The sequence below is a fragment of the Medicago truncatula genome, chromosome 7, assembly GCF_003473485.1.
Source record: "Medicago truncatula cultivar Jemalong A17 chromosome 7, MtrunA17r5.0-ANR, whole genome shotgun sequence".
Lineage (NCBI taxonomy): Eukaryota > Viridiplantae > Streptophyta > Magnoliopsida > Fabales > Fabaceae > Medicago > Medicago truncatula.
Window position 1 is genome coordinate 12,155,237 of NC_053048.1, and position 13,827 is coordinate 12,169,063.

A 13,827-nucleotide genomic window follows, 5' to 3' on the forward strand; every position below is an offset into this window, starting at 1 on the left:
TTATCACTTCGTTTATTTACAAAAAAATAATATTAATTTTTTATATGTAGAATTGATTTTAATATGTTTAGTATAGAATGTTCTAGAGTATCATTGATATTGTCTCCAAAATTTATTCTAATTTGAATTTTTAATTTTAAACAAGATTTTTTTTATTTGTCAAAAAGATATTTAAACGTGATTTTCAAATTCAAATTTGTTCAATTCACTTTTAAATATTAAAAAGCTTTTTTTTTTTTAAGGAAAATATTTAAAAGCTTATAATATCATGTGTTTGAAACATAATTTAATTTTGAAGAGTTTAATCAATATGTTATGTTAATGTACAGTTATTTTACACATGCATTAAATGATGTGTTGTCGTATTGCAACACATAATTGGATGTGATTAAATGTGTTTCAAATAATTTTATATTGACTAAATATACTAATTAAACTCTATTTCGTCGGATGCCTTTTGATGCTCTTGCTCCCACTTGAAACTATCTTCATTTTTCAGTCGAACTAATGACGAAAATGCTTGTTTTTTTCCACTTAAATTTGAGATAAACCTCCTTAGGAAGTTTAATTTTTCCAGCAATGACTGAAATCCCTTTTTTGTCGAAACAGGCTTTGTATCCAATATTCCTTTTTCTTGTTTTGATTTATCTCAATGGCTTTCTTATGCACCACAATACCTAAGTAATCACTTGCAGGTACACAAAAAGCACATTTGAATGGATTCATTTTTAATCTATATTTCCTCATTCCCTTAAAGGATTGTCGAAGGTTGTTTAAATGACTATTTTTCAACGAGGATTTTACGACTATGTCGTCAATGTTTACTAGCATAAAGGTATAAATAAAATCATGAAACATAAAATTCATTGCCCTTTGATATATTGCATCAGCATTTTTCAGACTAAAAGACATTACTACCTATTCTTAAGTTTCTAAGAAAGAAAATACATCCCTGTGTGGTACTGTTGCGGAAAACTTAGAGAGAGAAGCTCTGACTTCTCTCTACCTTCTCCTCCGAGATGTTTAGGCTTTCCTAGATAGCTAAGTGGTGGTTTCCCCCCAGTACCTCCTGGTCTCCTCCCAGCATCTCCTGGCCTCCCCCCAGCACCTCCTGGTTTTTCGTTTCTCCTTTCTTTTTATTGTGGTTTTTTGGATCTAGATCCAGATCTGGCTATTGATGGAGGTTTGGAAAAAGTCTGAGCTGTTAAAGGAGAAGGCCGTCAGTACCACTCTTGGTGTTCATATGTTGAAGCCTTCAAGATCCTTCACCGTGATCTCCTATACCTCGGTGGAGCGGCCACCACCAGAGCCACCCCCTCAAGTTGTCGTGAGCATATGGAAAGGACAGCTACTGCTGCGACTCCCCCCCACCTTGCAAAAAACTGAGTTTTGTTTCTCTTCTCTGGAGCTCGGCACCGAAAGGCCTCCGTGGAAACCTCCATGGGTGATTTACGGTTTGGTTTGTTTAGCTTTGTTTGATTTCTGTTTTTCCATTTGTGTGTTTGTTGTGGGTCTTGTCTGTTATTTATGTTGGTCTGTGTGTTGTGTTTTATTTTTAAGTTTAGTTTGTTTTGAGTCACTGTCTCAACTGTGTTTGAATTGCTGGTATCACACAAGCTTTATTGGCCTCTATGAGAATGAATCCAGTTTCACTACCTTTTCCCTTTATCAATTGTTTTTTGTCCAGCATGACAAAGTGAACAAATTCGAGACCAAGTGTAGTCGAAATGGGCGTGATGTGGTTGAAGAAATGATCCGTAACTGGATAGGAAAAAAGACTCAGGATTCTCACATCTCCTTTGTCAGTTATAGAAGATGGAAGTTGTTGATAGATGGGGTGTTAGGTTATGTAATTTGGCTTAAATTCTCATACTTGTCTCCAAAGTTTAGGTGTATTGCAAATCATAATTTAGTAGGCTTTTTCTCTTGTATTGGCTCTTCAAAATTATTGGGAAATACCCCTTCAATGTTAACACTAGCTGTTTGTAATATTCTATGTTTTATGAAATGTTAAGCTATTGTTTACTGTAAAAAAAAAAAAAAAGTTTCTAAGAACCATGGGCATCGAAATGTTGTTTTCCACACATCTTTATTAATAAATTTGGTTATTCTCATAGTAACCATCTAGCATACTCGAGTGATCAAAACTTGTTGCTGAATCGACTAACATTTATGTCACATGCATTGGATATTCATCTTTAGGTGTGCATTATTTAGGTATGTCTATACAAACTATAAGATTCCCCTTTTTCTTAATAACATGTACAATATTTGCTAACCATTCGACATACCTGACAGTTTTAATGAACTTGCATTTTAGAAGCCTTTTGATCTCTTCTTTGATTTTTGACATTATTTCTGGTGCAAACTTTCTTGATAACTGCTTCACTGGATTTTTGTCTGGTCGAATTGGCAACTTCCATTCCACCATTTCTCTATTCAATCATGGCATCTCATTGTAATCCCAAACAAAGCAATCTTTGAACTCTTTTAAAAGTTCAATTGTTTGTACCTTTAAATTTGAATCAATTATGGAACTTATATATGTTGGCCTCTTCACTGCTGATCCATCTCTCAGATCAATTTCCTCTAAAGGATCTTGTGCCTGAATATTTTTTTTGTTAAATTCAATGGATCTTTCTTAAATCCCTAAGGCTCATCATCGTAGACGCAGTGGAGCCTCTGGTCTTCTGCCAAATTATTGATTTCGACAACCATTTTTTTGTTGCATTTCAACCTCTAAAGCTGCTTTCCACTTTTTTCGGCCACATAGGCCGTAATCTTAGCCCAAGCACTAGGCTCAGACATTTTAATTTTCATCATTTCCCTAACCAGTTGGTGGGATTACCCCTTCCTCTGGGTTTGCTCTCCCATTACTTCCTTATCTCATACAAATCAATGAGTTGGGGTGGAGTTTTACATAGCAAAACACATTTTTTTGGTGCACAAAACCATAATTTACTAACACACATGGCGCTATGTTAACCAGATTTTGTCGAATGACCTTTTGGTAATATGGTTAACTTCTGCCGTAAAATAGTTTTGGCATGCTTCGATGTTTTCGACCAAACGATCTTTCCTCCATGTAGTTATTATTTGATGGAGAGAGGAAGGCACTACACCAATTTCGTGTATCCATTTTGTTCTAAGTAGAAAGTTAAAATTTGCTTTCGATGGGACAACTATGAACAATGTAGGCCTTATGACACTGCCCACTGCTAAATTAACATGGATAGCACACAGAGAATGGAGTGTTTTGCCTTCATAATTTGAAAGGGCTATATTGTGAGGCCTTAAGTCAATGTCACTTTTTCCAATTTTCCTTAATAGAGAATGGGGCATTTGTAACACCCTTGAACCCCACAAGAAATATTTAATGCTAATAAACAATTATTTAAAAAGGATTCAAGATGTTACGTTATCAAAACTCAAAAACATGCAGAATTCAGTTTTCATAAAACTCGCAGCGGAATAAAAACAATATCTCAAAACATTTCGGATGAATCCATATTCTCAACAACAAGTCTCCAATCTCTAATAATACAACAAGAGAGTACTCAACATAATCCGAAAATAAATGAAAATAAATCTCTTGACACATCATAATAAGAGCCTATACTAGATTCCAAAGGAACAAGAAAACAAGGAAGCGCCATGTGTAACGCCCTAGTTGTTATAATTAATTGTTTTAATTTATGTGGAGTATATATATATATATATATATATATATATGATAAGGGTGAGGTTTACTTCAATAGTGTAGATTTTAAATTCTGATTTTGTGTTTAACAGAGTTCTGGTGAAAATTGGAAAATTATGGGTTTTGTGAGAATTGATGATTTTGGGGTAGAGAATGTAGTTCTGGTGTTAGAAATAGTCTCTGAATGTATACAGCAAGTCAATTTACATCGGTAAACTAATTTGGGGAGTGAATTGAAGAAAAATGGGATTTTGGGGAAAAACATGTTTTCTGCCCGTACAGAAGTTCATCGCTCGCCTCGTGAGTAGCTGTGCTCGCCATGGCGAGTGAGCAACTTCATAGCTCGCCTCGCGAGCAGACCAACTCGCCATGGCGAGTAGCCCATATCAAAACTTGATTTTTGAAAAGTTGTTATAAGATGTTTTGGGGATGGTTTAAGGTACCTGGATGATTTTAATGATGAATGGTGAAAGTTTTGGATTAAAAAGATGAATAGGGAACTTAGAAATGGGATTTGAGTGAGAAAATGACATTTTTCCCGAGAGCACCTGATTTTCACTCGCCTCGAGTTCGCCTTGAACTCGCCATGGCGAGCTAGTGTTTTTGTGAACTCGCCATGGCGAGCAGTTGTGCTCGCGAGGCGAGCTGCACAGTTCCTGAGTGTTGTTTGCTAGCTTGAATAGTAGTTGTTGATGTTGTTGTTTTTGAGCATGGTTATATATAATTATGCATTATTTTGGTTGATTGAATTACTGGATTGATGATTACTGATGATGGTTGAAATGTATGCTAATTATTGAAATCATACATATTGTTAAAGTGGAGTCATATGGAGTTGCATTGCATGGTCAGTTGTATGTAGATATACACAAGTAGGTCCATTGCATATGCATAAAACAGCGGTGAGGGCTTCGGTCCTGGAGTACTAGTTGCTCAACAGCGGTGAGGGCTTCGGTCCTGATGAATGCTTTAACCATTCAAAAGCGGTGAGGGCTTCGGTCCTGTTTGGTACCACATGCATATTGCATTTCATTGAGAAGTCTAAGATGGTGTCTTAGCAGTGTTGTCATATCATTTGCATGAGTCTTGGTTGTTGATTGCAGTTATTATCTGATGGTTGATGTTGATGTTGAATATGCATTTATATATATTCATTGTGATGGTGGTGTATTGATGTCGTTGTTGTTGCTTGTGGCTTATACATATATATGTTTACAAGATGATGTGTTTGATGATTAGGGTGTTAGATTCAATTGAAGATTTTAATATCTATATTTATTGTTGTGAATCTCACCCCTTCTGCTTGAAAATGTTGCCCTTCCTATGGGTAACTTGCAGGTGATCCTGAGTAATTGGTGGTGGCTCAATGTCGTGTCTAGGGCTCTGATACGTGGGATGGGAACTATTATTTATATTTATTGTTGTTTCTTTTCCATGTATCAAATTTTGGAATTGTGATGTGGAGCCTTTTATTGTCTCTTGAACAATGTTGTTGACTTATGCTAAGGCCTTTAATGTCGTAGGCTGTTGTTGGATTGAAAACTATTCTGCTGCTATGTTTTCATATTTTATCAAGTGGTTTAATTAAAGGCTTAATTGCACTTTTGGACCCCTATCTTTCCAAAAGTTGCGGTTATGGACCCCTAACTAATTTAAATACAAAACAACCCCCTATGTTTTGATTCTTTAGCAGTTTTGGACCCCCAATCCATTGTTGACTCGGTCAACGCTAACGTGGCACCCTAAGTGAGGTGCCACATGTCAATATTTTATTTTATTTTTGCTTTGGGGGTCCAAAACTGCCAAAGAATCAAAACATAGGGGGCTGTTTTGTATTTAAATTAGTTAGGGGTCCATAACCGCAACTTTTGGAAAGATAGGGGTCCAAAAGTGCAATTAAGCCTTAATTAAATAGTTTCATTTTCTATTTAAGAATTTTTGAAATTGCAATGTAGCATACCCGTTTGGTGAAATACTCTGATATATATTTGTTATTTAATTACTTTTGGGTAACGGGATGTTACACCATGCTAAGCCTAGGATACTCACACCGTCTCAAGCGTTATTGGGAAAAAGGTTTGTATTTAATGAATTAGGATACATGAGATGTTGGTGTGCAAAGGCTAATTTGACATAGTCATTTGGGAGGAGAGAGTTCATACTTTTAAGGATTTGGGAGAGCAATTGATTCTCTCATACCTCCTCTAACTATATTTTGTTTAGTCCATTCAATTCATTTTTTTTGTTATTTTTTCTTTAAATCATGAGTTTGTTTTATGCAACTGAATCTAATGCATGTAGTGTCCTAGGGCAAATGAATCTTATGCATGTCCTTAAGATTAGAGATTGGTTCTACCATGTAATTTAATGATTTACTCACTTTTTTGTGAAATTCATCTTTGTCAACATACTAATTTTGTATCAATTGTCATAATCTAGGTTTTTTTTTGAATCAGCATATATTATTGCAACAAACCCGGCACAAGGCGTACTAAACGGGTAGGCGAAACATTACAACCAAAGAACCACAAAAGCCAAAACTGCTTCAGCAGTAGCAGCAGAGCAGTTGCTGTCAAGCAACTACAACACACCAAAAAAAAAAAAGCATAAATTGAAGTGAGAGATTAAAATCTTTTACATTTATAAAAAGAGTAGTAAAAAAGATCTTTGATATTGTGTCACTATCAAATTTGCTTTACCAATTTGACATGGAACTTCCAATTGTAGAAACCATGAAGAGTTAGTTTTATAAACTATTTGTAATTGTGCTTAATAGAATCTATGTACAGATTAGAAGAACTCTTTAGAAATATTAGATAGCACTCCAGGATTTCGTAATGTTTATTGAGATGATGAGTGATAAACTTGAAAAAATCTTGGCGACCCATCCAAATTTTATAATTATCAATTTGATTTTTTTTTTTATTACGTGATTATTACTCTTCTCTATATTTCCTACTAATTTCCAACTCTTTCTATCCTATGCTTTATGATTATATTGAGCCACTTCTTACACTTTATCTTTGCCTTTTTTTATATACTTCTTTGAGATGTTAATTTCTATTTTTTTGGTTTTAAAAGCTTTATTGACTTTATCAGAATATTATAGAGATTATTTAGTGAAACTAATAAACTGCATTTTATTATCTTACTATTTCATATTTATCATAACTGTAATTTTAGTTGAACTTGACTGCAGATAATCGTTGTCCACGATTTTGGGATACTGTCACATAAATTTTGGTTGAATCAGTAAACCTCTAAAACCTCCCACACACTTCTTATCCCAACTTTTCTACTTCCCATAAACTTTAATTTTCTATTACAGTTATAATTTTTTGTTCTTAAATATTGATTCAAACGGTTATTTATATAAATTGAAATTAAATAATTAAATAGTCATTCCAATTTATAAGACCCGTGCGCTGCACGGGTCATCAATCCAGTAAAATAAGAGTAGTAGTAAAAAAGAGTGGTAAAGATTTGTGGACCCATCGACAAGAGTGGTAAAAATAGAGACGTGGGCCAGCCCGTAAGAGTTAACTTAATAACGTTAACTTCCTTGAACTTGGGGAACAAGCTTAACCGAAGCTCAACCTTCTGTTCTAATCCGAACCAAAAGGCTCGTGTAGTGCTTCGGTCAACGGTAGGCCCAACCAAACCACAGGCTCGTTCCTTCATTTATTACCACCGAAGCACAGGCTCGGAAACCGAAGCTCTTCCATAGCAAACATTACATAGGTCGATTTTCCCGCTCATACACACACTGTCGCTTTCGCTTTGTCGATTGAAAAGACAGAGAGAGATAGAAAGAGAAAATGTTGCGTCAATACTCTGAAACCGAACAACACTGAACTCTTCTTCTTCGTTCTTCATCGCTGTGTTTATCGAATGCGTTTTCTTCTTCTTTTGTTTCTTCGATTTCAATAATGGCTAGGTCACTTTACTTTCTTGTGTTTTTTTTTTCTTTCTTTCTGAAAACCCATTTTTTGCTGTGTATTTTTCTTGGTAAAAAAATGCATTTTTTTATTTATTTTGGTGATTTTTTATTTATTTTATTTAATAGACAAATGTCAGTATTTTTCTCCTTTGTTAGGGTTTGAACCATTACGCGTTCAAATCCTTAGCTCAGACTAGTTGAACTATCCAGTTTCTCGGGTTTCGGAGAATGTGGTATTGTGTAGTCAAGGGTGTGACATGGTTTATCTATGTTATGATTTTTTTTTTATATTTTTTTTTTACTTTTGGGGTTTGTACTGATGGGTGAATGAATGATGTGAATGGATTAATTTGGTTTTTTCCATATATGGAATGATATTTTGTGGGTAAATAAAGGAATTTACAGTTTGGGGGTTTTTGGGTTTTAAGTAAAAGTTAGACATTGACATTGCTGAAAATGGTAAAAATGTTACTGATGATAATGTTGCAGAATCAATTGGTTGTATTTTATAAATTACAATCTTCATGGTTAGTTATAATTATAATCTTCAACTCAATACCACATATAAAGATTTAAATAAAGGAATGTGATCGCGATATAGGCCGCAGCGTTAGGGTTTTAGAGGTCATTGTGACTTTTCCCCTTGTATTTTGGTGGTTTTCTACGTTTTTTGTTTCTGTTTTTCTAGACTTAGTTATATATTTTATGTTTTTTGTGCATCGGTTCTAGTGTATCCTAAGACATAGTGATTTTATGGCTTAATAGTGTATCCTAATAACTGATATTGTTCCTCAGCAGATATCTTTTTAAGCTATTTGTAATAATGTATTCGAAGTTCTTTAGCTAGCAATTTGTTTTGGATTGAATAATGAACTTGAAGTATGTTTGTTGATTTGTCCTGCAGGGAATGGCTAATTAACATAAGAGGATTTGCAAAGAAATTGAGAAGCACTTCACTCTCTTCAGCTGATCAGATCAAGGATTGTGGCGCATGTCGTGAATGTCCAAACTGTCATAGTCGCATAGACAACAGTGATGTATGTTATAAATTTAAATTTTGTCGTTGTATTCATTTTGAGTTCATAATAGCTCATTCAAAATATGCACCAGAAACAGGAAAATTTGAAGCAATTGACTATGCTAGTAGAACGCCCGATGTTTCTATTGACTTTGCTTATGCTCCAATTCCTATACCCTGCATTTTTCTTTTGTTGGAACATACAGTTAATTCAAGTTTTTAATGTGCTTGTGGAAAAGTATTCAAACTTTAATTCGTGATAAAGTTTAGCATGGGTTTTAGTAATTGTAGAATGTAGATATTTCGTTTGAAATGTTGTTTTTGCCTGTGTAGGTTTCCAGTGAGTGGCCTGGCTTTCCCCTCGGTATTAAGTTTGATCCTTCTGATGTGGAAATATTGGAGCATTTAGCGGCTAAATGCGGTGCTGGGAACATAAAACCTCACATGTTTATCGAGGAGTTCATACCAACATTGGAAGGAGAACAAGGCATTTGCTATACACATCCTGAAAATCTTCCAGGTGAGAATTCTCTGTCCAATTTATACTACATAAAAACATTCACCACTTTGTCCATTGTATTTGATCAATGAGCTGGTAAAATGAATTGAGTGGAGAACATACACATCCTGAAATGGAGGAATGTTTTTGGTGTGATTTCTGACAGATAAGTATCAATGAATTTTAAAGCTAGTACTGTTTTAATAGGTATGATGAACATGTGTGAAGACAGTCCCATCGTAACAAATTACATGTGAAGGGAAACTTAAGCAAACTATATGTCTAATCATTAAGAAGAATTTGGATTTAAATAGTTTAAGATTAGAATTAGATGCGATTCACAATAAGACATTATCTATTGTTTGGTCCTTATGAATAACTTTGCCTAATGATAGAACAATGCTTTGGTTGTTATTTATGTCATAAACAACAAAAATCTTGAAAGTGATAAGGGATGGTCTCTAGTCTGTGGAATGGGTTACGAAATACCGCATTGCATATTAGTCTAATGTTAACCGTCTTCTGCATACAGCACACAATGGTCTCTAGTATATAAATTGATATCTTCCAGAAAGTTGGCACAATGTACTCCATCATATTTTGCGAGATAAGGTTCATCAAATCTCAGTCATAATGTAACAGACATTTTTGGCCTTGCAATACCATAACTCTAGCAGAAAACCATTCCCCCTTCAAACTAGAACCTAATCAAGATTCAGTTCATTTGAATTGAAACCTATGTTTATAAATTATAACTCTTATAATGTGGCCATTTCACCTAACTCAAGCCCAACAATCTAGTTCATTGTGTTAGGGTTGCTCCCCACTTCAACAAACACATGTCATGTTCGGTACTCTTTGTTGATGAGACTGAGGAAAATAAATATAGTGGCTTTATAATCATAAGTAACGCTCTACATGTTATGACATTTGCTGATCTTTTAGGTGTACGAAACATGGGGATAGTGTTCATTTCTTTCATAGAACAGTGAATGCATATAGTAAACAAGGGGTTTAAGAAGATCATGGTTGTGTCTGTTTAATTGTGTTCATGAACATTTGCTGATCTTTTTCTGTTTTGAAGAATCATATTATCTGTTTTGTTTTTAGGTGCTAAGAAAGATGGTAGCAGTGTTCATTTCTTTCACAGAACAATGAATGCATATAGTTCTGGTCAACGGAAGCGCCGAAAGATTCATCATCGTGGTTCGACTGAAGACCATGTACGCTGGCACAAGACTGGTAAGACCAAAGCTATAATAGAACATGGAGAACATAAGGGATTTAAGAAGATCATGGTTCTGTATATAAGATCTGAGAAAGAGTCCAAGTCCTACAAATCTGACTGGAAAATGCATCAGTACCATCTAGGGACTGATGAAGACGAGAAGAATGGAGAATATGTCGTTTCAAAAATATTTTATAAGCAGAATGAGAAAAATGAAGAGAAACCAATGGCTGAAGAACCTGACAGTATAACATCGCGAACAAGTCCAAGGACTCCAAAACCAAATCCTCCAAATCCACCGCGTACAGGAAAATGTGTTGACAATGGTAACATCGATGAAACTTCACTGATGCCATTTGCAGAGGTGTGTAGCAATCTATGCTGCTTATGGTTGAAAATATAAATCAATCTAAAGATCTGTTTTATTGCAGAAAACATCTCCTTCAGTTTCTTTTCCAAAAATAACACTGTTTTTACTTTGTTTACTGTTGTTTATTAATTTTTTTTACTGGAAACAATGAAAATAAATTTTGAAAACAGAGAAAAGTGAAAAGAAGGTGATGCTTCTGTAATTTAAATTTGAAGACAGCAATTGGAAACTAAAGATAGAACGGAAACCAAACTGGCCTTATTATCCCACCTCATAGGATATAAAATTAGTTTTACTTTTCTTGATTTGTTCTGAAATTTGTGCAAGTTCTAGTGAGCAGTTAGTACAGAAGTGATGTAACTGTTTTACTCTTAGTAGTTGTTAGTTATTATTATTATATCATGTCTACTACATTCTATTATTCATCACTAAACTTTAATATTTTATGAACTAGGATGCCAAGTTTATCCCTGTAGAATCAAATGCCATGCAATCTGATATTCAGGATCAGGAAAACACATACAACTTTCCATGGTTGGCTGGTGAATCACAGGCTGCCCTGCAATTTGATATTCAGGATCACGACAACTTTGCATGGTTGGCTGGTGAATCACAGGCTGCCCTGCAATCTGATATTCAGGATCACGACAACTCTGCATGGTTGGCTGGTGAATCACAGGCGGCCCTGCAATCTGATATTCAGAATCACGACAACTCTGTATGGTTGGCTGGTGAATCACAGGCGGTCCTGCAATCTGATATTCAGAATCACGACAACTCTGCATGGTTGGCTGGTGAATCGCAAGCTGCCCTGCAAACTGATATCCAGAATCGGGACAACACAAACAACTCTGCATGGTTGGCTGGTGAATCACAGGCTATGGAAAATTCGGAATATGCCGGCTTGGATGACCTATTATTGTGTGACGAGATTTTTGATTCATCCACTCTATTTACTGATTCTCAATTGGACTCGATCAATGACCTCACTCACTATGAAAACAGAATGACAGGAAATTATAATGTATCTAGTGAAACTTCAACTGCTGTCCTGGATACACTGGAATTGGATACTCCTCCAGATTTTGATCTTTCGGTAAGCCTCTGGTAATGGTTATTGGTTGCCCATACTTCATTTTTTAGATTTTTCCAAGTTACTGACATGCTATGCGATTCTCATTTTTCATGCAGAATTTGACATTTGGTTCTCAAGAGAGTATCCTTGGTATGACAGGCTTGCTATGAGGTGCTTTGTGAAGCAAGTTCCTTTTTGCACCAGAAGCGTTTTGTTCAGTTCTCTTTCTCTGTTTCATTCTTCAATTGCAAATGTTATTTTTCTTTTATTTGGAAGCTTCAAATAGTGCATGAAGCTTTGTCTTTCTAGTTACATGCAGTTTTAAAATTGGCTTTGTTGGTGTATTTTGTTCTTTCTATGGTAGACATAAACTTTTGTTTTGAATTTTGTCAAAGCCATGGAATTGGAGAATAGATCTTTGGTGCTGAAATCTAAATGGTATAGTTGATTCTATACTGTTATGTACTAGATATGTGAGTGTTTGTATGTGAATATTGTATCATGAACTATGGTTTTATAACTTGCAACTTCCATATAATAACTCAGATCTGACTTAGAATAAGAAATTATTCTATCCTAAATTTCAACAAGTAAACAGAGGTTCATTTTAGAATCATAATCTTTAAGCAGTTACTCATGGCAACTTCATATGTATTAATAAAGGGTCTTGCTAACCAGTGCTCTGGAGGCAATGGTTAAGGATTCCATTAATAGAAAATTTGTTTTAGAAATACAAGTCTTTACTAATTATTTAGCAGTATAAATATCACACTTTAGTTTATGTAAAAATGCATCATCCTACTTTCTTTTCTATTTATTTCATTATGTTGACATATTCTAGCATTCTATATATTTATGGTATTATAAGTAGTAATTTAAATCATCTTATTAGTTCACTAATATCATCAAAGAAGTATTCAAAATATCGGGTTTTTTTTAAAAAAGTAAAATATAACCCAAAGTTAGGCATCAATCTTGATCCACACTCGTTTTTTGTAGGGGGTGCCAAATATTTTTAGAACATATACTAAAACGTTTCAAAAAATATACAACATTATATAAAAAGAGGGTGCCATAAGGTTCAAACACACAACCTTTACTTGCTTAGAAGACCACATGACCGCTGGACCACCAACATATTTGCTATAATGTTATGGCTAATGTGCTATTTATATAAAAATGTTGGGGGGTGCAGTGGCACCTGGGAGTCTCTGAAGAGATCCGCCCCTGTCCCCAAGGTTATCCAATTTTAATTCGCAACCGGATCAAAAACATACCATAGTGCCTATCCAATTATGTGTTTTTAGGCAGTTTTTTTTTATTTTTTATTTTTTTATGTTATTGATATGATCATTCTGTGGATTTAGTTTACCTTACTCCTCTCATTTTATATCTTTAATAATGATGACTCATCCTCGTGTTGTTTAGATTGCTTAAGGAACAAGTAACCTCACATAGCTCTAACTAACTTGCCACGTAAGCATGTAATATGTTATGACAGTTAGAGAGAGCTATGATAGAGTACAGTAGTCCATGTTAATTAGGCTAGTCTTGTAGTAGGTTATAAATAGGTTCTTCATCATTGTAACAAACTCAAATTGGTGGGGGATAGCTTCTTCTCTAATTGACAGGGCTTGGTGATGTTATATACAATTGTAAAACTGTATTTTCTTCTTTGTATGTAAACTCTACTATTGAGTTATATACTAATAGATATAGATAAAGAAATGAGGTTGTTCACACTTTTGCATGTAATTATTATTTATTTTTTTTATAAATTATCATACAAAATGGTGGCAAAAAAAACGCGTACCTGTGTATCTTAGCACATAAAATCGATGATGAAAATTGTGCAAATATTGTAATGGATTGTTGCACATAAAATAAACTGATAGAGGAATATATTACATTAATATTTGGAGGGAATACTTCTTCAAAAAAAATATTGGGAGGGAATATGCATGTGTTTTCTCATCTATTGCTCCTTCCGAAATAAA

At 34.6% G+C, this 13,827-nt stretch overlaps 1 protein-coding gene across 1 annotated transcript; it reads left to right on the forward strand.

The window, feature by feature from the left end:
* Positions 1-7,469: 7,469 nt before the first annotated feature.
* LOC25497909 (SUPPRESSOR OF GAMMA RESPONSE 1) lies at positions 7,470-12,350 on the forward strand. Its single transcript, XM_013592637.3, has 6 exons — positions 7,470-7,637; positions 8,545-8,677; positions 8,992-9,178; positions 10,268-10,749; positions 11,210-11,851; positions 11,947-12,350. Exons 1-6 carry the CDS (start codon positions 7,630-7,632, stop codon positions 11,998-12,000), a joined length of 1,506 nt encoding a protein of 501 aa, XP_013448091.1. The 5' UTR covers positions 7,470-7,629; the 3' UTR covers positions 12,001-12,350.
* The last annotated feature ends 1,477 nt before the right edge of the window (positions 12,351-13,827 follow it).